Source organism: Hibiscus syriacus, unplaced genomic scaffold (genome assembly GCF_006381635.1).
Source record: "Hibiscus syriacus cultivar Baekdansim isolate YM2019G1 unplaced genomic scaffold, ASM638163v2 tig00110443_pilon, whole genome shotgun sequence".
NCBI classification, from domain to species: domain Eukaryota; kingdom Viridiplantae; phylum Streptophyta; class Magnoliopsida; order Malvales; family Malvaceae; genus Hibiscus; species Hibiscus syriacus.
The window spans coordinates 599,407-627,019 of NW_024062739.1; the positions used below are offsets into that span (position 1 = coordinate 599,407).

Sequence of the window (27,613 nt, forward strand, 5' to 3'; positions counted from 1 at the left end):
TATGGGGATTGATACTCCACATCTCTATATATAATAACTTAAAAATAAAGTGAGATAAATGTATTAAGTTATTTCTTATTCTCAAAGAATTGAATTTTTACGGAATAATAATAACCATTTTTTAAAATAGATATAAAAAATTGTTGTAGTAAAATAAAAATGATTAAACTATATTAATGTTAAGCATGAAAATTTAGTAGGATTAGGGTTTGTAGCTCAAATGGTAGAGTGCTCACTTTGCATGTGAGAAGTACGGGAATCGATACCCGGCATCTCCACATTAGATTTTGAGGATGTATTGTCAGTGGTTATGTAGTTAATTTTATGTTTACTTAGATTTAAACGTTTCACGGAATAATTTGTTTTTAAATACACTTTTGAAAACTTTAAATTATAATCATAAATGGAAGTGCTCATATTTTTTCTACCAAAACACGTGAATTAAATTTAATATAAACTATTAAAGACTAAATTAATATCTTAATTAAATTTGTTTTGTGTTGGCAACTATTTTTTAAAAGAATTGTAAATGCAATTATTGTATATATTTTAAAAGTTTCTTCTTGGTAACAATCACCTCCATTTTAAAAAAGAAATTTATTTAATTATTTTCAATTTTCTTGTATTTTACATAGCATAGATATTCTGAAAAGCTAAACTCCCACCCCAATGAAACGACGATCAAAATCCATGTTTTCAAACCAAAATCGAGCACACCATTTGCCTTGCTTCCCATGTTTTATACGATACTTGCCATAGGGTTGTGTTTTAGTTAGTATATATTTTATTGGACTAATATATTTTGAGAGAAGATTAAGGACAAAACAAACCTGAATACATGTTTTGCAAAGATAAAATAACATTTGGATAAACCATGAAACAGAATAATGACATCTTTGATATTTACTTTAGATTAATTTTTTTTTAGGAAGGAAAGTTTTCAAGATCAAAAGAAAATGTAGAAAAATAATCTAGTATTAGTAATGGAAAAGAAAAGAAGCTAATGTATCTAACTATCTCACCAAACAAAGAGATATACATGGTTGTTACAAACATGAAAATGTGTCATATTGCATCAAGATAACAATATTCTAGTGGTAAACATAAAACCATAAAACGTGAGGGGATGTAGCACAAATGTTAGAGCGCTTGCTTAGCATGCGAGAGGTATAGGGATTAATACCCCCATCTCCATTTATAATAACTTAAAAATATTGGAGGACATAAACAATCTTTGTAGCCTAGGTATGAGAGGAAAATATCGCAGAATCTTGATCGGTTTCTTTCTTGATCGTGCTTGAGCTTCATCCTCAGTAACATTTTCTGCCTCCCTAATCATCCATCGAGATTTTCTGCATACATGACAAGAGTCCTGATTTTTTTCGATCACCCCAATACAACATACAATCATTCAGACAACTATGAATTTTGTCATATCCAAGACCCAAATCCTTTATCATTTTCTTCATATCTTTGCATGATTGAGGGAATTTTGCAAAATGAAACACTTCTCCTAGTAACTCCAACAATTACGTAAATGAGTTACCAGTCCACTCTCCCAGGCATTTTAAGTGGAAAAGACGAATGCAGAAAGAAAGCTTTGAAAACTTTGATCCCGCATAAAGTTGTTCATTCATTTCATTCAGCAGCTTGTAAAACTTTGTCGCTTCTCCATTTGGCTCTTCATCACTTCCAATTCTTTCCATCTCAATGAAATCATTAACTTCATTCTGACAATAATTTTCTGTAACATACGGCTAATGAGTGTGCATATTAAATGCATCTCGTAACATCCATTCCATGTCATCTTCTCTAAAAGTTGGATGGTGAGAAGGAGCAGTATAAGTCGAATAACTCGTGGATGCAGATCTGTCTGATACAAACTCTCCATGAAAGATCCATTTTCTATACCCCTGAACAAATCCAAAAACAACTAGATGCTCGTACACAACTTCACGAATGTGCCAATTAATGTTCACACAATTCTTACAAGGGCAAAGAATCATATTCTCTTGTATTGCATTCAGAAAAGCTAAATTTAGAAAGTTCTCGACTCCATTTCGATATTCGATGCTAACCCTTGAGAAATCCATCCAACTCTTATCCATTTCGTATTTTTGGAGTTTCAAATTCAAATGTTAATTTCTAATATTATAGATAAATTTAGAACCTAAACAGAAGCTTTACATTTAATTTCACATTTTATTACTAATACTATAGAGAAAAGTAAGTAATTAATCTTGTATATGTGATCAAGACATTGTATGGATATCATATATTGAACATGTCATAATATATGTTTTCCTAGATTCCGATAATTAGTATATATCATCAAGTTGCTTTGATTTTAAACCTACCAAACATCAGTAGAATATAAAGGGAAACATTTGAGGTTTCTAATTAAATAGCACTTTTATATAGAATCAAACATTAAAATTCCTTTCAAATCCTCTTCATCATCATCAATTACAATTTTACTTTCAGAATTAAGATAAGTCTGATTTTTATTGTCTTTTATAGGGGTTCACTATTTCATCTTTCCTTGACCTTATGCTCTATTGAAATGTGTTTACTTTATGATAAACTAACATTTTCAGATGGCTAAAGAAAGTATCAGGAATGTAAAAGTATTACTTCTCAATATTTGGTTTTTCCAGCTTTGGTATATGCTTTCAAAAACTTTAGCACAAGAAACATATTATAAAAGAATTTAGTGATATTTGATATAATACCTTAAAACATATTGTAAAAGAATTAAAGATGTTTGATATATCCACACAGTATCAAACTATTTGGTAATAAATGGAACGTGCGCACGTTAAGTATGGGTTGTTAATGGAATAGCAGAAAATATTATAACTGTGCAATGATATTGATGCATTAACTTGAGAGATAAATAAAATCATTTACTGTATAAGGTGCCTACAGTTAACATATTGATGCAATTAGTTGTGCCTTGTTAACTTTGTATGCATTATCAAACTATGTGCTTTTCAGGGAGAGGTGAAGATGTAGTGCATATATTCAGATATTGAATCATTACAAATTATAATGGTTTATTTGGTAGAATGCAATTCCTAGAGATATGTGCAAATTAATAAATATTATAAAATAGATTTATTAATCTTAAAAACTTGGAGCAGAGATTGTCATCTTTTTAGGTTTATTATTATAATAGCTTCAAATGGAGGTTGTTGCTATGCATTCTTAGTGTTTCTAAAGTTTGCATAGGAACTAGAAATTAGCTTCCCCTTGTTGCAGGTATCCCAAAGATTATGTTCACCGTGTGGGAGGAGCTGCTATGGCTAGTTGGAAGAGGAGGATTAAATTTGAGCATTATTACCGAGGTGAGTATGAAGTGGTTATCGACTTAAATATGATTGTTGAGGGCTGCTGGCACTTTAATACCAGTGCTGAATTGTTTCCTATAAATCTTAAAGAATACAAACTTTATAAATGCGAATTATCTGGTGACTTCAGAAATGCTTCCTATAAATCCTATAACCCAGTTAAAATTCATTGTAAGCTGAAATCCAAGTTGTTCCTAGATAAAATAATGTGTGAAACAATGGAAGAACACTCTTTATAATTCAATTGAATACTCGAAGCCAGATGGAGGAATGAAAAACATAATTTGACGTTAATTTTTCTAAAGCTTTATATCTCAAAATATATCTCTCCAAAAAGAAAACTTAATAGTGATTTCAAAGGTTGTCAAGGTCGGTCTTAGTTTAAACAAACATAATAATATATGTGAAAGAAGTACAAATTCTTTATATCGGGCATTGCTAAACACGATAACATTCATTAAGCTACATACCTGAATGCAAGCTATATATGAACAAGTACCTATGAAAACACAAACAAGACTGACATATAAAGGACATTTTTAGATTGCTTAGCTTTTACTTACATGTTGTGCATAAACAGTGAATGATAAGCTATAACTGAGACAATCCGAACTTTAATTATATTATGTGGATCCCAGTTCAAGAAATGATCATTCACAAAAACCTGGAAAATCATTTACATCTAATTACCATTCATCCGAATTCAATCGTTTTATACAATAATCTAAACCTATAAAACAGAGAGAGTAATCATTCACGCGAGAACAATAAGACCAAAAACAAAAACAAAAACGGTTCACTATTCCATAATCCAATTTCTTAAAAAAGTCTTATGGTGTTACCGATATAACAATCACAACAAATATCGTTACAACAACCATTCTATAACATGATGATATAATTGATTTGAATTAAGTTGGAACCACCGATATCCAGTCAAAAATTCCTCATATTACTTAAAAAGAACCATTGAAAATTAACATATACAATGAATATCAATATCAAACAGTCTTTGTATTAGACTATATTTTAATCTCATTCAACAACTCATTGTGATGAATGAATTTTTAAATCCAGATTCATGTCTCCATTTTAATTACAATAATGAGATTATATATAATCTAATCGATATATTTTTTTCTTACATTTGGTTCTAGATTCTTTTCATTTCTCACAATCTTGTTAATCATTATTTTCTTCACATCTTTATATTATATAAGTTTTAAAATTGACAATAGACAAATCAAATCCACCAGATTTTCTGATATTTTTCTTGAACCGATTCTTGCACAGATCATTGAATAAAATATCATTAATTTTCCTTACATATCTCTAAATATAGCATGCTTCAAAGGTTCCTATATACAAACACTCTTTTCTCATGCCTTCAGAAATCCAATTCATCTTCTAAGTTTCCATGAAAAGTAACGAATATTTACAATATCGAGGATTTTAAGGGATATTTAAAATATATAAAATAGAACAATGTATGAACAACAAATCAGGGAAAACTACATGGTGAAATTAGGGATTTTAAAAATAATCATGAAATTAGAAAACGAAATGAAAGTTTATCTGAAAAAGATAAATAATTGATTAAAATCCTACCTGAATAGGTTGAAGAGATTGTAAGCCTGGAGGAAAAACCAAAGCCACTGCCTGAAACTGATGAACTGAAAGATAAGAAACTATAGAATTTCCACGAATGCAGGGATTTTTTTTATCTTCATTACCCTCCTTTCTTACGGAGAAGAGAATATTACCTGAGATAAAAAAAGTTTAGTTCCAGCGACAATCGTGGCTGATGGCGCGACACTTGGACCGACGACGTCAATCGTGGCAAGGCGGAATTGCTGAAATGGATACTGAAAGGGGAACCAGAACGCTTGGCTGAATGATGGTGAGAAAGAAATTAGGGCTCGGGCAAGAAATTTGATTTTTGGGTTTTTATAATACTTTACGGCGTTTGTAAACCAAACGCCGCTAATTGACAATTCTATTGAGGCATTTACCTAGCAACCGCCAATATTACCCTAGTCTATAGCGGCGTTTATATAAAAACTCCGCAAAATATTATATCTATTGCGGCGTTTGTATAAAACGCCACTAATGGAAATAAATATACAGGCGTTTGGTGTAAACGCAGCTATAGAGTTTAATATTTTGCGGCGTTTTTATTTAAACGCCACTAATATACAAATCTATAGCGGCGTTTGTTTTCAACAAATGCCACTATATATTATATCTATTGCGGTGTTTGTATGAAAACGCCACGAAAGTACTAATCTATATTGGCGTTTGTTGTAAACGCCACAATAGGTGAACCATATTGCGGCATTTTTGGAGACAAACACCACAAAAAGTCATATATAGCGGCGTTTTTTGGATACAAACGCCGCTAATTACCTTTATTTAGATAACATTCGTTGATTTTACATCAAGTAACCATGACTGATATATGTAGCTTTATCTAATTAACAACAACCATACATTTTAATTTAGACATAATTTATGCATCAAAATAGTCTACTAAAAGTTATGCATAAACAAATGCACCATATTGTTCACTAGAAATTAGTTGTGCTCCTTCGTGGGGAAATGACGTAGGAAAGTCGTTTTCCTTGTTTCACGACGCATCGTTAAGTTTTTCCTCCTTGTAAAGTCTATCTGGAGATACTTTTCATCCATTTCACCAAATAAATCCCCAACCTTCGGTTCACCAAGAAGACTCCTTGCGCGCTTCAGTGCTTCACTTGAAACAGATAACGACATTCCACCTACAATATCAAACTTGATTGGAAGTGGCTTGCGAACAGAATCAAACATTAAAATTTTTTTAAATAGATGATAGAAACGTTTACTTGGAGTAACAGTTGAGGCAACGTTGTCTTCATTGAGGATAGATGTTGCTTTTGCAATTGAAGATTCTTTTAATGCCACAGAGTTACCAAATTCGGTTCTAAGCATAAGGTATTTATCCACTCCTCTATCATCGTTCTCAATAAGCTTTGAACATCCTACATGCGTGCGAACTATGAAATTTTAGAGTACAAAATTAAAATGTAGCGGCATAAACTTTCACCGATTATTACCTTCAATTAGGAGATCGGCCATGGAAGGATTTGGAGCAATATGAGTTCCTTTCGGGTCATCATCGAGTTTCGACGGCAAGCTCGGACCCATAGACTCCCAACGATAATTTGATCCATCGTCAGAGCAAATACGCCAGGTGGACATTCCAATGATAATTTCCCTTACTCAAGGCAACACCTGTTGTTTGTACCAGAACCATTTTTTCAAGTTTTCAAAAGGTATTATTTTCCTATTCGAAAACTATTACTTTTCTATTCGAAAGCAGAAAAACATTGATCCCAAGCAGTAAACCAGTAAAACAATATGTATATATATTGTTTTCCTATTCGAACGCTATTATTGTTCTCAATTACGTTAGCTTTCTGGGTTTTACCCTTTTTCAGAATACGAACAAAAAGTAAATGAAAAAGTTAAGTAGTGAGAGAATAGATCAAACCGTGCAATCGTCAGATAACTGTTCGTCGGTGAGAGGGCCAATTTGGTCACGGGACATACAGAATACGACTTCGCTTGGAATCATGTGAGTGTCGTTGTTGTTCCACAGAAATCCCTTTTGAAGATAACAATGTTGAAATGATTTTAGGGATTGTGAAGGAGAAAAGGGTGGAGCATATATTTATCCTTTAGCGACGTTTTTACATAAAATTCCACTATAGTACATGTTTTTGCGGCGTTTTTAAAATAAACGCCACTATAGATTAGGTCTGCTGTAGCGTTTTCCCAAAACGACACTATAAACAACCATATTGTGGCATTTTTACTACAAACGCCGCTATATTAATACTCTATAGCGGCGTTTAATGAACAAACGCCACTATAAATAATCCTTCTGCGGCGTTTATTTGATAAACGCCTGTAATTTATCACTCTATAGCATCGTTTGTTTCACAAACGCCACTATAGACAATACTGTTGCGACGGTTTTTCATAAACGCTGCTAAAGTACTACTATTTTACGGCGTTTGTTGATAAAACGCCACTATAAATAACTATATTACGGCGTTTTTGCTATAAACGCCGTCAAATTACCATTCAACTGCGGCGTTTGTTGGAAAAACACCGCTAAAGTCTCAATTTGTGGCATTTGGATTGTAAACGCCGCTATATCCCTAAAATTTGTGGCGTTTGTTCTCCAAACGCCACTAAAAATGCCGCTACAGAAAACTTTTGCTGTAGTGGGAGAAACGGCAAGGAGGTATGGATGGAAAGGAATCTGCCATGAACTTTGACCGGGAATAACAATACCATATCTTATTGTTATTTCTTTCTTTCTGCCTTTTTCTTTTGTTTGTTTCTCGAGAAAATGACCTTGAATGCACTCGGAACACATAAAAAACCTTACTATATTATATTGTTTGTATCAGCCACCTCGTTCAATGGCGCTTTTGAAGATAATTTTGTAACATGAGTTGGCTGTAAATGATACTAGGTATATTTGTAGTTATTCGAATTTGATTTGATAAAATTCGATTAATATTTGTAGTAATTAGAGTATGATTTAATAAAAATCGATTAATATTTAGATTGAATAGATTCGGCTCAAATTCGAATTTGACTTGAATTTTTAACGAATTAAAACAAGTTACTTGATACCTAACTCAACAATCACGTGAGCAATTTGAAAAAAAAATATTAAAATTTTAATTCGTAAAATTAAATTATTAATAATATTAATATTTATATGTACTTGAAAGTTCAGGTTCGAATTTGAGTTCAAGCTTGAGCCAAGTTTGAGTTTGAACTTCATTGGAGTTAAGTCTAAGAATGTTTTAAGTTCAAGTTTTTTCAAACTCGATTCGAGCTTTAATTTTTTTATTTTGAGTAGAAATTGAAAATTTTAATCTGATAATCTTTTGAGTCGAATTGAATTCGACACAACTTGTTTACAACTCTAAATACGAGTTTAAATTTGTTATATATTTAAATGGCAATGAAATTTGGTAAAATAATTTATAATTTATTTTGTTTTTGAAAAATAGAAGTTTAAATTATTTAAAAAAAATCTAATGAGATAAGAGATATAAAATAATACTGTCATTAACTAATAAATTTAGATACAACTATTTTTATTTTTCTTATTTGAAATCATTTAATTTTTTTAAATATATATATATATATATATATATATATATATATATATATATATATATTAAACATATACATTTATTATATAAAATAATACATCATAATATTTTTAACTATTTCTGAATATATGAAATAAGATGTTACTCTATAGTAACTCTAAATATAACATTTTTAGAAAAATAATTATTTTATTTAGTATTAGTAATATGAGTTAGGATTTATTTATATTGTTTAAATTTCTTTTAAATTTATGTAGATTTAAGCAGAAAGATGAGTAAAAAAATAATAGCTGAGATTAACTATTTTCTGGATACATGGAATAAAGATGTTACTCTATAGTAATTCTAAATATAACATTTTAAAAAATAATTATTTTGTTTAGTATTAGTAATATATTAATTACGTAATTAATTAAAAAAGGGGCATTACCATATTTGTGGTATATATAAATAAAAATTCATTTTTTTTATAAGGTTCTAAGCAAAGATCAAACATCAAACCTTGGCTTCGTTTTTCTTTTACTTTCCAGTCATTTTCCTACCGATAAATCTTCATTTATCACTTAAAATTCATTCGATTGTTTAATTTCATGAGCTAAACTCAAAACGAAAGTATATTCAACACTAAATCATTGGAGAAGGCGAAGAAATTGAAAATGTATACACTGGAAGATAAAGTAGCTGACAGTCTTTCACGTTTGTTTTCAGATTCACCGAATCATTCTTCTCCATCTGATCCTTCTCAGGTAATTGCTTTTCCTTTCTCTTTTGGTATCTGTTGTTAGGAATTAGATATGGATTACTTATAGAAATGCAGCTACTCTTTTGTATATATTTATATTGATTTTTTTCCAGGAAAAAAAATGGGGTAGCTGAATTTTTTGTTTTTTCTTTGTTTTATGTATGATATTTGGAAAATAACTGAGATTTTCTGATTTGGGTTAATGCATAATATATATATTTCACTAAAGATAACCCACTTCATAGATTGGACTAAATTAATGTTTTTCATTCAAGTTTCAGTTGTGTAAGACTTAAACAATAAGTGGGTTTTTGATTGTTTGAGTAATTGAATATTCTTTTTCTTTTCTTCTTTGTTTTGATCATTTATGTTTCATATTATTTGCATGTGTTTGAAGTTTTAATTTATTTGTGAATTGTAGTTTTCAGTGATCTGATGATGTGAACTTTTTGAATATTTAGGCCAGATTTTATTCCGATGGATCAAGCTCTCGGTCTTTGATTTATTCTTACATCACCGCTGCCATAAGCTTAGGTGGGTCTAAATCGAATGATCATGGAAGTCATCTCGAGCAAATTCAGTCGCATCCTGTGAGATGGAAATGTAGGACATTTGAGTTTCAAGATGAATCCTTGGATAGCTATAAAGACCACAAACTTACTTTTACAAATGAAACCTTACCAAAGGCTCATGAAATTTCGAAACATAGCGACAACAAGTGGATTGTTAGTCCTCGAGGCAAGGATAAGGACTGTCTCTACGAAAGGTGTAGCAGTGATTCCGATGAATATCAAGATGCACAAGTTCAACGGTGTCCAGTGAAGACTCCATTGAACCTTTATGATGAATCAGTGTTTATTACACCTGATTTGTATGAATCCTTGGTGTTTTTACTTCCCAATATTGTTAAAGGGTGTCAATGGATGTTGTTGTATAGGTAAGTTTTGCAATAAGGTTTTAAGTTTGTTTGGCGAAAGCTTCATTCATATTTTTTATTTTGGATCTTGATTTGGTATTGACTCTTTGAAATGAGGAGCAGTACGTTGAAACATGGTATATCACTTCGCACACTTATTCGTAAGAGTGCTGAGCTCCCTGGCCCTTCTTTGCTGGTATGTTCATGGTTATATATAATAAATCTATTCTCTTGAGAGGCTTTCTATCTGAACCTCGAATTTTTTTTTAATGGTGTTGTACAAATTCTAGATTACTGGAGATCTGAAAGGAGCAGTCTTCGGTGCAATGCTAGAATGCCCCTTGAAGCCTACCCCAAAGAGAAAATATCAAGTATGATAACATGCCTCATTAACTTATGAATATGGTTTTGAGCATGATGCCCCTTGTTTTTTAGCTTTATTTCTCTTGTTCTATGATAGGGAACACATCAGACATTTGTATTCACAACCATATATGGTGAACCTATTCTATTTAGACCAACTGGTAAGCAATTTTGTCAAATGTCAAATAAAGATTGACATTTTTGAACAAATTCTTTTTTTATTTCCTGAAATTATTGTGACCTTGATGGATGGCATAAGCAATCTATGTTTCTTGGACTTGGGTGTGTCAGGTACGGGTATGTGTCTGGTGCATGTATGTTCAGTTTTTTTTTTTTTAGTTTTTCCATGGAGGGTCCATTGAGGGTCATATCTCCATGCTCGAGTCCATATATGCATTGGAAACAGGTACTCGAGGAAAAATGAAGAGTTTGTATCAGCATAATAAGCAATTAATAGTTGTGTTTTAGGGATTAATTTACTCGCTTTTCACTGACCTTTACCGATGATGAATGTATTTATGTGCTATTATAGGCTTTGATCTTGTGTCGCACCAATCTAAACAGGTGCGAATCGTTATTACTATATATGTTTGAATGACTTGTTAGCACTTGGAGGCGGCAGCAACTTTGCTCTGTGCTTGGATGCAGATCTGTAAGTTGTAATTGTGGTATTTTCTCTTTTACAATTCTTCCAACTAATACTTTTATTAAAAATATTGTCCATTTTCATGGTTTGTGATTTTCTTAGTTTGAGTGGAAGTAGCGGACCTTGTGAAACATTCGGGAACTTGTGTTTGGCTCATGACTGGGACTTTGAGCTAAACAACGTTGAGGTAATTTTTTATCGGTTCCTTAACGTCGAGTTCAAAATAAGAACTTTCGTGATCATCTGATAGGCTGCTGATGAATCTCAAACATGGTAAAAGACCAGTGCATTTTCAACTTGATAGCTAAAAATTGAAAGGAAACTTTCCCGTAGCATATCAACAAGCCCCGAAATGCCACCTACAAGTAATTGGTATGCGAGAACTCGGCATGCTCGTTCTCTTTGTTCTGTATAACTTGCTAAGTAGGAATATAGCCTCTCACCTCCCCTGCAGCGGCCCTTCGCTGCTGCAACAGTAGGTGATGAGTACTGGGATGTTTGCACTGAGAGAGAGTTGTTTTACTTTTGATCCATCAGGACCGAGTATGAACGGACTTTGGTCCATATCCTGTTAACTATTGAACAATCTTTGAGAAAATTGAACCCGGAGTTTAGCTCAGTTCATGTAATCTTCCTTAAGAGGTGACTGCTGGAATTCGAGTTCCATCATGTTTCCTTGAGGTCTCGGGTTTGTCTCCCTTTAATAACACATTGGCCTGATTTTGAGTTTGATTTTTTAACTGTGCAGCTATGGGGTTTCAAACATGCATCACCATATACGTCAATTGAAAGCAACTGCAAGAGGTCTTTAGATACTAATACCTCATTTGCATGGTTCTAAGGTGTTTTCAAAGATCGACTTGAAAAACGGATACCACCAGATCAGGTTGAGAGGTGGAGAAGAATGAAGACGACACTCAAATCTCCTGATGGTCTTTATGAGTGGTTAGCAATGCCGTTCGACCTTTCAAATGCATCGAACAAGACTTTGCTACACTCGTAATGTGCTGGAATGAAAAAAAATGTAATATTTCATATATATATAACAAGAAAACTTATGGTACAAAAAGTGACAATACCAATTATAGTTCAATATATTTTCATTGAGATTCTGAATTTCAAGACTTAATATTGATTAATCTGAACTTCACACACATCTGATACTACTTCGTCCATTGTCCATAAATCTCTTGCTTCTAAGTTTTACCCATCTTTGAAAAAGATGACGGAAATGACGGTACCCACTTGGCACTACTTTGACCATTGCCCACAAATCTTCCATTATTCACTCTTCTTTCTCTCTCCTTCACATGTCTGGAAAAAATATCAACTTTTTTCTTTTTCAATAAAGAAAATCAATATTAAAACATTAAGAAAACATGTTAAGAGAATTTAAAGAAAACCCATTTGAGATAATTTGGTTAAATTGTGTAAAATTATTTAAAATATTATATATTATTATATTTGTACTCATATTTTATAAAATCATCTATCAAACATTATTAGTTGAAGATGGTACAATAGTTATTCTCTTACTAATAAATATTTATATTCATTTTAGATGTATCAAGTTTTGGTTATGAAAAAATTAATGTTTTATTTTCATGTTAATATTAATTGTATTTATCTTTTATTGTTGATAATAATCAGTGGCCAAAGATAATGGATGGAGACTAATGGGCTATGGCTCCTCAAAATTTTGAAAAATTATAGTTTAGACTTTTAAAATTTTTAAAATATTTACTTTGGTTTCCATAAAATTTTTAAAAATTCATGTTATTTTTTAATTTTTTTAAATATTCTTAATTAAATCCCTCCATGATTTTTTTAAAATTCTCACTAAGCCTCTCAAAATTTCAAAATTTTTAGTTATACCCCAATTTTTCTTTGGAAAAAAATGTAAACTGAATCCTTCAAAATTTTTGAAAATTTTAATTTAATCATCTAAATTTTTAAAGCTTTAAGTTGCCCCAAACTCTATCACTAAGTTCTACCGCCGATAATAATACTCATAGTGTATTTTTTTCAATTCTTTTATATTTGACCAATTAATATGATTAATTTAATTTAAATTTTATATAATTTATTTTTGAGTTGATAATTTTTATTATATTTATTATTTATTAAATCCATAGATATACTTCCTATTTAGCAAGTCTACTCACTGTGTTTCCAGCTCATTCTCTGTTCTTTTCTTAATGCATTTTTTAATGGTTTCTTTATCAAGATTTTCCCTTTCCTTATCATTTCTAATTATTATCTTCAAACTTGACTAAAATAAAATAAAAAATATAAAAACAAAGTAAATTTCATTCAAGGTCACTTAACTATGAGTTTAGTAATAAATATATCATTTTTCTTTTAAAACTTATAAACAAGTCATTCAATTAAAATATTGTTCCAAGCATATTTCTCGATTATTAAAATTGAAATGAACATCAAATATGGTATGATATAATAACAATTTTAATCATCAAAATTTATATTTTCTATCAATATTTTTTATAATTTGAATTAATTCTTCAAATACAACTTCATCGGATCAAAGTAGTGGTTTAATAACTACACTTTACCATAAAACAATACTACTAAACTGTTATTGTACCATAAAAATGTGGAAAATGTATAGTATTTTAAGAGAAGAATAAAGATTAAAATACTTAAAATTTGAATTATGAAATGTTAAATTTATTGAATTATTTTGAATCGGGATCCCGTAAATGGACTATAGAAGTTTCAAAGGCTAAAACTGTTATTATACCATATTACATTAGTGTTCTCGTTTAATATCTAACGGCCAATGATATGTTTATAATAATATTTTAAATGTGTGGCCTATTTATAACTTTTAGAATAAAATTGACTCTTTCATTACTAAACATAATTAAGTGACCTTAGGTGTAGTTTACCCCAAAAATAAAGGATAAATTACACGTTTAATACCTAAACTATCAATTTTAATCCATTTTAGTACCTAAACTTTTAGTTTTTTCAAAATCATACCTAACATTTACTTTTTATTTTATTTTAGTACTCGTCGTTAAAAACTTAATAAATGGATTGATGAGGCATAGCTCCGATGGACAAACGACTAATCTGAACGGTGGACCATAGTAGAATGATGAGTTGACCAACATAGTCTAGTTTCAAGGTCCATCGGACAATTGACGATGAAGATCGAAGGATGAAGAAGTCGAAGAGTCCGTTATTGATTTAGGGAGATTGAGGTATTTTCCAATGAAATAGAGACCATAATCACGTTCAGATGGTCGAAAAGGTGCGGGCTTAAAAGTTTGGGCTTCATCGACCGATGAATGCGATAGTCAACAACTGTAAACGCTGCAGCTGGCGAGCCCATCCTTAAGTTTTTAACTGAGGGTATTAAAATGAAACAAAAACTAAACATTATGTATGATTATGAAAAAAAAATTAAAAGTTTAAGTATTAAAACGGATCAAAATTAATAGTTTATGTACTAAACTGACAATTTACCCAAAAATAAAATAAATCAAAGCGGGGGTCCTCCTGGAAAGTTGAAAACCATGGAGGAAACATGAACATGGAAACAAAAAATTCCACAACTAAACGTGCCTTACAACACCGTTTCTTCCTCCTTCACGCCTCCCACTACCTCCTCTGCTTAAGTAACATCGCCGTCGGAACCCGCATTCTTTATATTCATGTCGTGTTCATATTATTAATTTCAGTATTTATAATAATATCATAACGCTTATACAGCAAAGCAAAACAAAACAGTGTTTTTTGGAACCTAGCACAACACACTTCTTTCTGACAAAAAAAAAACTTGTCTCTGTTCATTCTTTCATTATATTGGTTGAATACTCGTTCCTTCACTCGGATTAAACTCAGGGTTAACAGGTGATTAGAGTGCTTTTGCCCTTTTCTCTTGAGGTAAGAGGAAAAAAAGTGAATCTTTTTACATATTTTATTCATAAAAGTTTGCAACTTTCCTCTTTATTTTTTTTATTTTTTGTCAGTTTTCTCCTGTTCTTCAACTTTGTGTTCTGGACTGAAATTTTCTGGGTTCAGTGTTTGATTTTCTTTGATTCAAAGTGTTTTTATGTTTAGCTGAGTTGCTGGTTGGACTGGTTTGTTTACACTAAGTTGATATGCTCCAAAATTCTGTGCAAATCAAACTAATCCAGTCCATAAGAATTCTTCTCATCAATCTGGTTTGGGGTTCATCTCCTTGCTGCTTTGAGGGTAAGGTTTTCTCATGGCTTGAATTTCCAGCCAACTTTCTGGTGTCTTTAAACTAATGAGATGTGATTTTCAATTTGATTTCTTTGTATATGTTCCTACAGTGAGATTCATGAACATGAGAATTAAAGACGAAGCCTTTTGATTCTGGTTATGTATGTTGATTATTGTTCTGTATGTGTTCGATTTGAGTATGCTTAAATTTTCGTTTATATTCGAATAATTAGAGTGTGTGGAGTGTTGATAGTTTAGGAATAATGAAGAGTCAGAGTACCGTAGATGATTTCGGAGCAAAAATGTTTTGTATGTCACTGATTTTGATTGCTAACTAACTTACCTTTGATTGGCATTTGCTTGGAAAGTAGGATATTTGTTAGTGTAGCTCTTGTTCATAATTTCATACAGTTTATATACATATATATATATATATATATACAATTCGTGTTCGACATGGTATGTTTCAGTTTGTAGGATATTTGTTAGTGTAGTTCTTGTTCATAATTTCATACGGTTTATATACATATATGTACATATACAATTCGTGTTCGACATGGTATGTTTCGGTTTGTAGGTTATTTGTTAGTGTAGTTCTCGTTCATAATTGCATACAGTTTATATACATATATTTACATATATATAAAATTCGTGTTCGACATGGTATGTTTCGGTTTGTAGGTTTTTTGTTAGTGTAGTTCTTTTTCATAATTTCATACAGTTTATATACATATATGTACATATATATACAATTCGTGTTCGACATGGTATGTTGTGGTTAGTAGGATATTTGTTCTTGTACTTCTAGATGCAGTAAGAATTGGTAATTCATGAGTCATGGCTTTGTTTCCATTTGTACTTTCTTCTTGTTTTCGGTTCTGTATCAATGTGATCATTCGTATTTTTCTTCAGATTTCTTGTGAGTTACGAATCCGAATAGTTGGAGCCTTATATAGCACGGAATCATCCACATCGAGTCAGAAAATGGTGATCAGTCATGTCTGTTGCTAGGCACCGTATCTAATTGGAGAATGAAGATGGAGAAAGCCTTTGTTACCGGCCGGAAAGATAATGGGGAGAATGGGGATTCGTCTCTACACAGGGATATCTTGGGAGATAATGGAATGGACTATTCCGAATTGAAGTTGAAGAAGCTGGTGAGAAAGGTAAATCCATGGCATGCTTTGATCTTGAGTGTTAAAAGATTACAAGATGGAAAAAGTCTTATAAAGGAGTCATTCCAACGGAGTATTTCCGGCATAAGTAGTAAGATTCCAAGGCATGTCGTCACTCTAGACGAGAAATATCTTCGCTGTTGCCTGGATTTGATTCATATCAATGCTGCGAAAGCAGCTCATTGCAACATCTCTGTGAACTTGAGCTCTCTAAACACAGGTATTTTAGCCGATGGACTGGATTCAACTAAAATCCCGGATGAAGGTGCCTGCGATTTTGGTAGATTTGTTTTCGACTGTCCACTCGAGGTTGAGACCGGTAGTGTCGTCATTGGTCCGGTGGATCCGTGGGTAGTAGGTTCTATAATGGGCAGCAAGAGTATGGCAAATATATTGCAGAGCCCATTGTTAAAGAAATTTGGTGTATTGGATGTTGATCCGAGTTTGAATGATGTTAAGGGATCGACGATAAGTTACGATTTCACAAGCTCTCCTGGTGGTTTCATGAATTATTCCTCGAATAAGCTCGGAAGTGAAGCACGGGTATCAAATACTTGTAAATATGGATCTGAAACTGTGCAGAAAAGGCTTGTTTCGTTGTCAAGTTCGAACTCGACATGCTCTGATCAGTCCTTTTCTTGTACTTCTTCAAAAGTTTTGCAGGGAATGCTTCACTGCACATGGAAGGGTGGGATTCCGTATTTTGTTTTCTCCCTGGATAATCAGAGAGAGGTATATGTAGCCAATTTGTTGAAGGAAGGGTCAGCTCGGAATAAAGGTCTGGGCTATACGTACTTGTTCCGTTCCAGCAAGGGTAGTCGTATGGAAGATGGGATTACTGAGAACGAGCTACATCTTGTTGGCAAGATGAAGGTATCTACTTCGTTCTCCATCGTCCCCCGAGATTCTAACATCATGGAGACAGAGTTTGTTTTGTTCGGTGGCAACGGAACTTTTAGTCCGGATCTGCAAACTTTGAGCCATAACCACAGGAAGAATAAGGGTCTAACGAGTAAGGTGTCGCAAGTATTCAAGAGTGGTCCTTTGTCCAAGCAGAGAACAATGTCTAGATTTCGACGATCAGTCTCCTTGATCGAAGGCTCTTCTTTCGATCCATGCCATGATACGATCAACAATTCTGATGCACTAGATGGCACAGATCTTTTAGAGGAACAACTTCCTTCGAATTCTGAATTGATTGCTATCGTCTCAAGGGACCATTTCCCCAAAAATACTCATTCAGAAGTCGGAGGTTGGGGCTTAAACTTTCTTGGGAAAACAGGGGTTAAGCAAAAGGTTGACCCTTCAGAAACCCCGGTTCGTTCTGCTTGTTCTCGCGATACTGGTGATTGCTCAAGAAGTATGAACATTCTAGTTCCAGCAGGTATTCATGGTGGTCCAAGAACCCGAAACGGCGGCCCCTCAAGCCTTATTGAAAGATGGAGGTCCGGTGGACATTGCGACTGTGGTGGCTGGGACTTGGGATGTCCGCTGACTGTACTTAAAGCCAGATCAAGTAAAGGAGGAGGCTCGTCTCCAAGTGAAGCATCCGTGGCCTGCAAGTTATTTGATTTTTTCATTCAGGTACACACAGGTGTCCCTGTTTTCCCTTAGATTATGGTATTTTAAACACAAAAACTATAATATCATAATCACTGTGATGACTGTCTCCAGAATTCCATGTTTCAGGGTTCCGAACACGGTTCGCCGACATTGACCATATCAAATGTTCATGATGGGCTGTATTTCATTCATTTTCAACCCACACTCTCAGCTCTACAGTCCTTCTCGGCTGCAGTGGCATACATCCATACCCAAAGCCCCACTCTCCGACCGAAAAATGTACAGCAGTCGAGGTAGCACAATCTAGAATTGAAGTTCGTGTAGTCGTAACCGAGCCCTTACTGAATCACAGCCGTGTGCAGATCGTAATTTAGGTGTTCTATACTAGAACTCGAGATTGTTAAGTTTTCATGTTTTGTTGCAGCTAGTTTGACTGTTCTTTAAGATTGTTATGTTTTCTAGGCTTTGATTTACCCTTGATTCCTCCTCATGAACAAAAATATAATGTATTTTGCACATTTTGATCGAATGTATAACTTTTAGATAGAGTGTATTGTATATTTGTATACCGTATACATTCTTCGTATGTTCGTATTAATCTGTAGATTTTTTCATGATATATCGAGTTTTAGTTAATCCGTTGAATCACGTCTGTCTGAGGAATCGGGGGACACCTTAACCACTTGCCATTGGCTTGCATTGGAGACATGGTGATGGCTACTGTTAAGAAAGGGAAGCCTGATCTGAGGAAGAAGGTCTTGCCCGCCGTCATCGTGAGGCAGCACAAGCCCTGGTGCCGAAAGGATGGTCTTTACATGTACTTTGAAGGTAGATTGTTTTATCCTTTCTAGATGTGCGAATTATCATTGTTTTGTGGTCATGGGAGCGTGAATTGAAGTTACAGACCTATCGATTTATGTCATTCGGTCTCGGTTTCAGTATCGGTCATAAGCGTCTGAAATACGAATGTTCATAGTTAGTTTAGGACTTAGTACTAGTAAAATTTGTATGGTATGGTGGTGTTTAGACTGTTTGCTGAAGACGGCTTCATTGTTAAAGGGTGTCGAGATGTATATGCTACTCTCATTTGATGCTTCCTGGCCCGCAAGCAGCATAACTACCGATTTATGTTGCTCGGGCTCGGTCGTGAGCGTCTGAAATACGAATGTTCATTGTTGCAGATGCGTTGAGCCGTTGACGCTTGCATCTGCTCCATTCGACGCAGCTACTAGTTTTGAAAACCAATCACCTCCCTTATTGTAGATGCATTATGTTCTTGGAGCATTCATCTGCTCCATTTGGGCCCTGCATTTGCTATCAAGTATATGTTCAATAGATGCAGCTGTCCGCCGTTCTAAGTTTGTGTTTCGATTGCATATAATGCCGGCGTGGTTGTCAATCCGAAGGGAGAATTTGAAGGCTCCGCCATGACTGGTCCGATCCGAAGGAGTGCGCCAATCTATGGCCAAGGATTGCAAGTGCAGCCAATGCCATTGTTTAGAGATTTTTTCCTCTGAATCATAGTTTCAAATCTTGTTGAATTAGAACAATTTGTTACCTTCATGGACGGGGGCGGAACACAAGCTGAACTTGAGGGGGTCATGGCCCCAAAATTTAAATTTTTTTAATTTTGATCCTTAAAATTAAAAAAATCAATTTTCCCCTTTAAAATTTTTAAAAATTCTAATTAAATTCTAATTTTTTAATGTTCTCAATTAAACCCTCTCATATAATTTTTAAAAATTCTTATTAAGCCTCTCAAAATTTTAAAAATTATAGTTAATCCTTAATTTTTTTTTTGGAAAAAAATATAAACTAAATCCTTCAAAAATTTTAAAAATCTTAATTTAAACCTCAATTTTTTAAAAAATTTTAAGTTAAGCCACCCAAACTCTATCACCAAATTTCGCCATTATAATCAAGGATGAAGTTGTTCCATTGTCTGAAAACTATACTATAATACAAACTAAGACTGAAGGATGTTCTTGACATAAAACTACATGAAGTTGGAACATTCGTGATATTAATCAAAAGACAAAAATACCCGTGTAGGGTCATAAAATCATGCAAGGAATCCAAGCCTCTCTCCATTCTTCTTTGCCAGTCGAATCAGGCCTTGCCTTTGTTTACCATCAGCCCCTATTGCTTTGCAGAATTCATTAATTACCTGAAAATCATTTCAATCTTTCAAAATCTCTCATTATAGTTTCAATCCTTAATATCATGTTCAGATTTATTTTTGGAAAATAAAAAATTTGATAACTGAATTATATTTTATCTCCTGATTCATTCATTGTACTTTAAATTTATTTAATTTCCTCACTGAACTTAATACATTAGATTTTTTTGTCACTCAACCGTTTTCTCACTAACAAAGTTATAAATGAATTGTTATATATATGCAAAACGAAGACGTTTTGGTGAATTTTTTTTTAAAATGGTTTCATTTTAACGCCGTTAACTATTATTTAATAGCGGAGTGAACAAAAATCCTAATATATTAAGTCCAGTGAGAAAATTGAAAACCTTTAAAGTTCAGTAAGTAAAAAAGAGAGAGAAAGTAAAGTTCAATGACGGAATTTATAATTTACCCTTTATTTTTTCTACTTTACTTTGGTAAAATTTAATTATTATTTGATAATTTTTAAAATTTAAATAATCAAAATCAGTATTTAAAATAATTTTTAAAATTTAAATAATCAAAATCAGTATTTAAAATAATTTTATAACATGTAAATATGAATTTATTATTAATCAAATAATTAGATTTTCATGTTACTCTCAATATATGAACGACATGTTGAAGAAGTTGATGTAATACTTAATTAGGGGTGTTCATTTTTCGATTTTAACCGAATTAACTTATCGAACAGAATTAACTTGGTTAATTCGGTCGGCCACCAAATTAGTTCGATTGAAGAACAATTAACAATTTTTTCAATATTCGATTGACGCTTAATTCGGTTCGAAATCGATTAATTAACCGAAATTATTAAATATAAAATATATTAAATACATATTTTAAACTCCTACTCATTAAGAAATCAAACTTAATTATTTTTTTAACCACACTAAACTTATTAAATTATCAATATATAATTAAAATTTTAACCCAAATAAAAAAAACTTCTATTATATTCTAATTAATCTAATTGAAAAAATTATAGAAAAAATTATAAAAAAAATTGGTTAACCGACCGAAATAAACAAACTTTGTTCGGATCGGTTAATATTTTCAAAAAAATGTTCAGTTCGGTTAACGGTTAAAAAAAATTCGGTTAATTCGATTAATAAAAATTTGGTTCGGTCGGTGGCCGAATTAACCGTTTGAACACCACTACATTTAACGGGATTATCAGTTTGGACTTATAAATAAAATTAGGTAAATTATGTGTTTAGTGCCTAAACTATCAATTTTGAATTATTTTAGTAACTAAATATTCAATTTTTCTAAAATCATACCTAATGTTTAATTTTTGTTTCATTTTAGTACCTTGTTCAAAACTTAATGTTAAGTTTTGAAAAAAATTGAATGCATTATATTTTTAACGGCGCAGTACTAAAATTAAACAAAAACAAAGCGTTAGATATGATTTTGAAAAAATTAAAAGTTTAGATACTAAAATAAATAAAAACTGATAGTTTAGGTACTAAACGCATAATGTACCCAATTTTATTTATAAGTCTAAACTATAATCCTATTAAATGTTACATCAACTTTTTCACTTGTCGTTCATATATTGAGACTAACATGAAAATCTAATTATGTTTGATTAATAAAAAATTTATATTTACATGTTATAAAATTATGTTTAAATAATCATTTTGATGATTGAATTTTTAAAAGCTATAAAATAATAATTAATTTATTAACTTTTTAAGTTTATTATAATATTATAATGACTATTTTATAATAGTATGTAAATTTTATTGGGTAAACTACGTGTTTAGTATCTAAACTAACAGTTTTGATCCGTTTTAATACTTAAACTTTTAATTTTTTCAAAATCATACCTACCATTTAGTTTTTGTTTCATTTTAGTACCTGGTTGAAAACTTAATGTTAAGTTTTTAACCAAATTGAACGCGTTAAATTTTTAACGGCGCAATACTAAAATAGAATAAAAACAAAATGTTATGTATGATTTTGAAAAAATTAAAAGTTTAGGTACTAAAATAGATTAAAACTAATAATATAGATACTACACACATAATTTACTCAATTTTATTTATAAGTCTAAACTAATAATTCCGTTAAATGTTACATCAACTTCTTTCACCTCTCGTTCATATACCGAGACTAACATAAAAATTAAATTATGTTTGATTAATAATAAATTTATATTTACATGATATAAAATTATGCTTAAATAATCATTTTCATTGTTGAATTTTTAAATATTATAAAATAATAATCAAATTTATTAACTTTTTAAGTTTATTATAATATTATAATAATTATTTTATAATAGTAACTAAATTTTATTGGGCAAACTACATGTTTAGTATATAAACTATCAGTTTTGGTCTATTTTAATACTTAAACTTTCAATTTTTTTCAAAACCATACCTAATGTTTAGTTTGTTTTCATTTTAGTATCCCGTTAAAAACTTAACATTAAGTTTTGAAGAAAAAAATTGAATAAGTTAAATTTTTAACAGTGCGATACTAAAATGAAACAAAAATAAGTATTTGGTATGATTTTGAAAAAATTAAAGTTTAGATACTAAAATGAATCAAAATTAATAATTTAAATATTAAACGCATAATTTACCCATTTATAAGTCCAACCTGATAATCCCGTTAAATGTTATATCAACTTATTTCAACTGTGGTACATATACTAAGAATAACATGAAAATATAATTATGTTTGACTAATAATAAATTTATATTTATATGTAATAAAATTATGATTAAATAATTATTTTAATTATTGAATTATTAAAAATTTAATAAATTTTTTATGTAATTTATCCAATTACATTTAGTCGAGTGGATAAGATTGTTTTTAAAAGAAATTAAGTAAAAGTATATTAAAATCTTCTAAATTATGTTCAAACGATTATACTCATTTATTAATGAACATTTAAAAGTTACAAAATAAATGATTAAATTATCTCATATAGTTATAAAATAGTTATTTAATTTTATTAAATTTCATTGAACTTTTATTTAATAATAAACTTTATAGTAATTGTTTTGTAGTAATTTTAATGATTTTTAAAAGTTTCGGCATAAAAATAATATATTCTATCCAAAAATTTTATCAAAAAGTTCCATGTAACTGAGTATGTTACTAGGGGAGGAACCCAAAATTTAAAAAATTGTAATTTTAACCTTTGAAATTTAAAAAAATTTAATTTGACCCTCAAAATTTTTAGAAATTCAAATTAAATCTTAATTTTTTTAATATTCTTAATAAATTCTCTTCCATAATTTTAAAAATTCTCATTAAATTTATCAAAATTTTAAAAACTGTAGTTAAACTCTAATTTTTTTTGGAAAACATATAAATTAAACCTTCAAAATTTTTAAAATCTTAATTTAAATATCTAATTTTTTTTAAAATTTTAAGTTTACATCCAAACTATTTCACCAGTTTCGTCATTACTATTAATAACAGGGACGGAACTGTAGATGGTACCTGAGAATGCAAGGCAATGGCTTTTCCTCTAAGCTGATTGAACCTCTTCTTGCCAACAATCTGGCGGGTAACCACCGCGAGCGGTGCGAACAACCCTTTCCCTTCGTTAACGTTCTTCATCACCGGCTGGGTTCTAACCGCCTTTCCGACGCGAACAAAGTTCGGAACCGATTTAGCCAACATGCCATAGTCTTCACCTCCACTAAACGATTTTCCCAAACCTCCCTTAAACCCGACTACGGAAACCGAAGAAACCGCCATCGAAGACATAGTCGAAGATCTCATCTAGCTCTGATGTGAAACACTGGTTTTCTTCTTTTCTTTGTTGTTCACTGGCTTGATATTGGTATTTTCTTGTTTATGTGAAATGATTGATATTTGTTTTAGGGTTTGGTGGTGTGTGGAGGAAAGAGAGCCATTGAAGCATTTTGTGGTGGCTACATATATACGGGTGGCTTACTGGCCATGGAAGGCGAGAATGACGTATGTGTGTTTGGTTACTGTTTTGCGATTTACCGTCCACCATTTTCCAGGAAAATCTGGATCTGGAAATCTAGTGGTTCTTCTTTCGATGGTATGATGGCATCCATTGGATTGTTCATACGACGATCGTCACCGTCAAATTTAGATTCCACTCCAAAATTTTGATTTCAATATATCAATTTTAAAATTTATTTTTAGGTTAAAGTACACATATGGTCCCCTGACTATAGGAAGTTATTTTATTGAGTCATTCAACTATTAAAAGTTATGAAATGATCTATTGATTATAGGGCATTGCTTTGTTGAGTCTCTCGACTATTAAAAGTTACAAAATGATCATCTAACTATTTATATGTTCCAAATTTGTCTTTATTTGTTAAAAAAATTGAAGACAATCTAAGTTGGATGTTAATCTGTTGACTGAGATATGATAGTCGTTTGAGATTTTATGATCAAATTTTATCATATCACAACCAGCAAGTTAATGCCTAGCTTAGAATGTCATCAATTTTTTAACAAAAAAGGACAAGTTTTGAAACATATGAATAGTCAGGTGACCATTTTGTAACTTCTAATAGTCAAGTGATTAAACAAAGCAATATCCTATAGTCAAAAGACTATTTTATAACTTTTAACAGTCGGAAGATTCATCAAAGCAACACCCAATAGTCAAGGGATCATTTGCGTACATTACCCTTATTTTAGGGTAAAATAAACTTTGGGTCATTCTATTATTAATTCGGCTACAAAAGAATCAATTTTTAAAAATAAATTATAATTTAATTTAAATATTATTGTAAATATGTAATTGGTTGTTAAACTAATAATGATAACTTGATAATTGATATAATAATAGTTTTAGTTATCAAAACTTATACATTCTATCATTTTAATTTTAATTCAAAATAATTCAATAGATTTAACCCATTCATAGATTTTTTTTTCTTCCTAAATTGCTTGTCATCTCTAATAAATTATTATTTGGTGGTAAGATACAATTATCCAACTTTTATTTTGATATGATGGATTTACTTGATTTGACAATATTACAAGTTTATAGTTGGTGCTGAAGAACCCTATTAACTATACTGATGTAATTTTTAAATACTAAAGCTTAAACTTATTGAATTAGGACTAACTTGATTGAATGTATGAGTTTTGAAACCTAAAAATATTATTATATAATGTTATAATATTGTTCTATCTAATATTGAACTACTAGTAATATGTTTATAATAATATTTTAATTGAATGATTATATTATTTTCTAAAAAAAATTTGGCCAATTTATAATCAAACTGATAATTGATAATCGAGTACCCTGACGTGCATTTTCCATAGGGATGGGTATGGGTCGGGTATTCGATCAACCCGACTTGATCTGAAAATTATACACCATCCACTTGATCCAAATCCGACTCGAAAAATATACATCCTTCATCCTACCCGAATCTAACTTTTCTTTTTTGAGAAAAAAATCCGAACTGACCCGACACGAAATAATATATTTATAAAAATATTACTTTTATTTAATTAAAAATATGGATTTAATTAGAAAAAATAATATATAGAGATGTATTATTGTAGTTATCCCTAAATATAAGATTAAATTACTTTTTTTCGGGTCGGGTCGAATATTTTTTATAAACCCGAACCAGACCAGATTTGAAAATAACCTCTAAAAAACCAAAACCGACCCGACTAATACCCAAATTTAAAAAAAAATCTATCCTATAAAATTGAGTCAAATCAAAACCCGTCAAATTCAAATATTATGCCCATCCCTAATTTTACCCTTAATCTTTTAACATAACTATTAGATTTATGAACATCAATTTGGTTATTATTACAATAAAAAGGAGTAATTGAGATATGTAAATACAAAGGATAATTAATTAGTTTTTTTTAGTTTAGTGTAGTCCATTGAAGTAGGGGTGTAAAAAGTTGGCCCAAGTTGTAAAATTGACTGAAACCGACTCGAGTTAAAACTAATTTTGACTTACGTTGTGACGATCTGAAACTAACTCGAGTCAGAACTAGTGTTGACCTGAACCCGAGTTGGACCTAGAAATTGTGGATTTGAACCCGACCTGAGAACGACCTGAACCCAAATTGAATCAAAAATATGATACTCGAACCCGAATTGCATCCGACTGATATGAACTCGAACCTGAACCCGAGATTGACCTGGTAAATAACTAGTATTATTCGATCTATTTTCAACCTGACTTGTTATGAACCTGACATGTAATTGACTCAACTTGTAAATGATCCGACTTGTTGAACTGATATGATATTTACCTAACTTTATATTTACCTGACTTATAAGAAATAAGTTACAATTAATATAATTATGTTATTTTAAATTTATAATAAACTTATGATAATTAAATTAATATGATTACTTTTTGAAATTTAGTTTTTATATTAATTATAATTTGTATATTATAAATTTGGCTTTTATATTAATTCCAATTCTTTATATTCTTTATAATTCTTATATTATAAATATTTTTATAATCATTAAATTAAATTTAGTTATTTTCTTATTGAACATGATTTTATTAGGTTATATAAATTGGATTAAAATATTCATAACTCTAATTTATTTTTAATGTGAAAATTGATTAATAATTTAACTTAAAATTTTAAAATAAATATATATAAGATGAAATGATGAACTTATTAAAGATTTTAAACTTGAATAACATAACAAATACTAAAACAAAAAATTTATAAATGAATAAATAAATTCTATCACCCTTTAATACACTAAAATTACAATAAAATCAACTAAACAAAATAAATTTATGTTAAAATAAATGCTCTCGGATCTTATAACTAAGGTTTTACAAGGATAAAAGCCTAACTTTACTACCAGAAATTTCATCATCAAGCCTTTATACCTAAATGTTGCCAACATGTTTAATTATGGGCAACTTCTAGCTTTAAAACCCAAAATGCCACCAACATAATTTAACATGAGTAACTATTTAGATAAGAATTTACAAGGTACAAAATTGATTTAAGTCAGACCAACAACAATAATTTACAAGGCATCAGTGAGCAACAATATAACACCAATATCCTGTATACCTTTCCGTATACGAAATACATATGTCACATCACCTTTTAAAGTATTTTTTTTTCAAAACTTGTAAAAATTTTGTTTTTAGATTTCTTAAAATATAACATTTAAATATAAAGCAAAACATTAATTGTAATCTAATACGAAGTTCTACTTAATTACAATTTAAAGCATTTTTCGTACTTTAATACCCTCTTTCTCCTATCTTATTTGTTCTTGCTATGAATGTGCTCTCTAAAATTCTCAAC

General features: G+C 30.9%; 3 protein-coding genes and 1 pseudogene across 3 annotated transcripts; 3 read left to right on the forward strand and 1 right to left on the reverse strand.

Moving 5' to 3' along the window:
* Positions 1 to 9,039: 9,039 nt before the first annotated feature.
* LOC120125771 (oxidation resistance protein 1-like) lies at positions 9,040 to 12,098 on the forward strand. The gene is made up of 8 exons (XM_039144115.1): positions 9,040 to 9,273; positions 9,731 to 10,206; positions 10,309 to 10,381; positions 10,476 to 10,556; positions 10,646 to 10,709; positions 11,113 to 11,200; positions 11,297 to 11,381; positions 11,943 to 12,098. Exons 1-8 carry the CDS (start codon positions 9,184 to 9,186, stop codon positions 12,033 to 12,035), a joined length of 1,050 nt encoding a protein of 349 aa, XP_039000046.1. The 5' UTR covers positions 9,040 to 9,183; the 3' UTR covers positions 12,036 to 12,098.
* A 2,717-nt stretch (positions 12,099 to 14,815) lies between these two features.
* On the forward strand, positions 14,816 to 18,645 carry LOC120125754. The gene is made up of 4 exons (XM_039144105.1): positions 14,816 to 15,106; positions 15,284 to 15,418; positions 16,322 to 18,168; positions 18,274 to 18,645. Exons 3-4 carry the CDS (start codon positions 16,441 to 16,443, stop codon positions 18,442 to 18,444), a joined length of 1,899 nt encoding a protein of 632 aa, XP_039000036.1. The 5' UTR covers positions 14,816 to 15,106; positions 15,284 to 15,418; positions 16,322 to 16,440; the 3' UTR covers positions 18,445 to 18,645.
* Positions 18,646 to 18,803: 158 nt separating this feature from the next.
* LOC120125805 lies at positions 18,804 to 19,668 on the forward strand (annotated as a pseudogene).
* Positions 19,669 to 20,129: 461 nt separating this feature from the next.
* Positions 20,130 to 24,111, reverse strand: LOC120125762 (protein PROTON GRADIENT REGULATION 5, chloroplastic-like). Its single transcript, XM_039144109.1, has 2 exons — positions 23,795 to 24,111; positions 20,130 to 20,314 (listed from the first exon to the last, which is right to left on the reverse strand). The coding sequence occupies exons 1-2, from the start codon at positions 24,077 to 24,079 to the stop codon at positions 20,210 to 20,212; spliced, it is 390 nt and encodes a 129-aa protein (XP_039000040.1). The 5' UTR covers positions 24,080 to 24,111; the 3' UTR covers positions 20,130 to 20,209.
* Positions 24,112 to 27,613: the final 3,502 nt, after the last annotated feature.

Coding starts and splice junctions, on each gene's coding strand:
- LOC120125771 (XM_039144115.1), top strand. CDS start 9,184: ATGTATACACTGGAAGATAAAGTAGCTGACAGTCTTTCACGTTTGTTT. Junction 10,207..10,308: donor CAATGGATGTTGTTGTATAG/GTAAGTTTTGCA, acceptor AATGAGGAGCAG/TACGTTGAAACATGGTATAT. Junction 10,382..10,475: donor TCCCTGGCCCTTCTTTGCTG/GTATGTTCATGG, acceptor TACAAATTCTAG/ATTACTGGAGATCTGAAAGG.
- LOC120125754 (XM_039144105.1), top strand. CDS start 16,441: ATGAAGATGGAGAAAGCCTTTGTTACCGGCCGGAAAGATAATGGGGAG. Junction 18,169..18,273: donor TATTTGATTTTTTCATTCAG/GTACACACAGGT, acceptor TCCATGTTTCAG/GGTTCCGAACACGGTTCGCC.
- LOC120125762 (XM_039144109.1), bottom strand. CDS start 24,079: ATGAGATCTTCGACTATGTCTTCGATGGCGGTTTCTTCGGTTTCCGTA. Junction 20,315..23,794: donor CCATTGCCTTGCATTCTCAG/GTACCATCTACA, acceptor AATGATTTTCAG/GTAATTAATGAATTCTGCAA.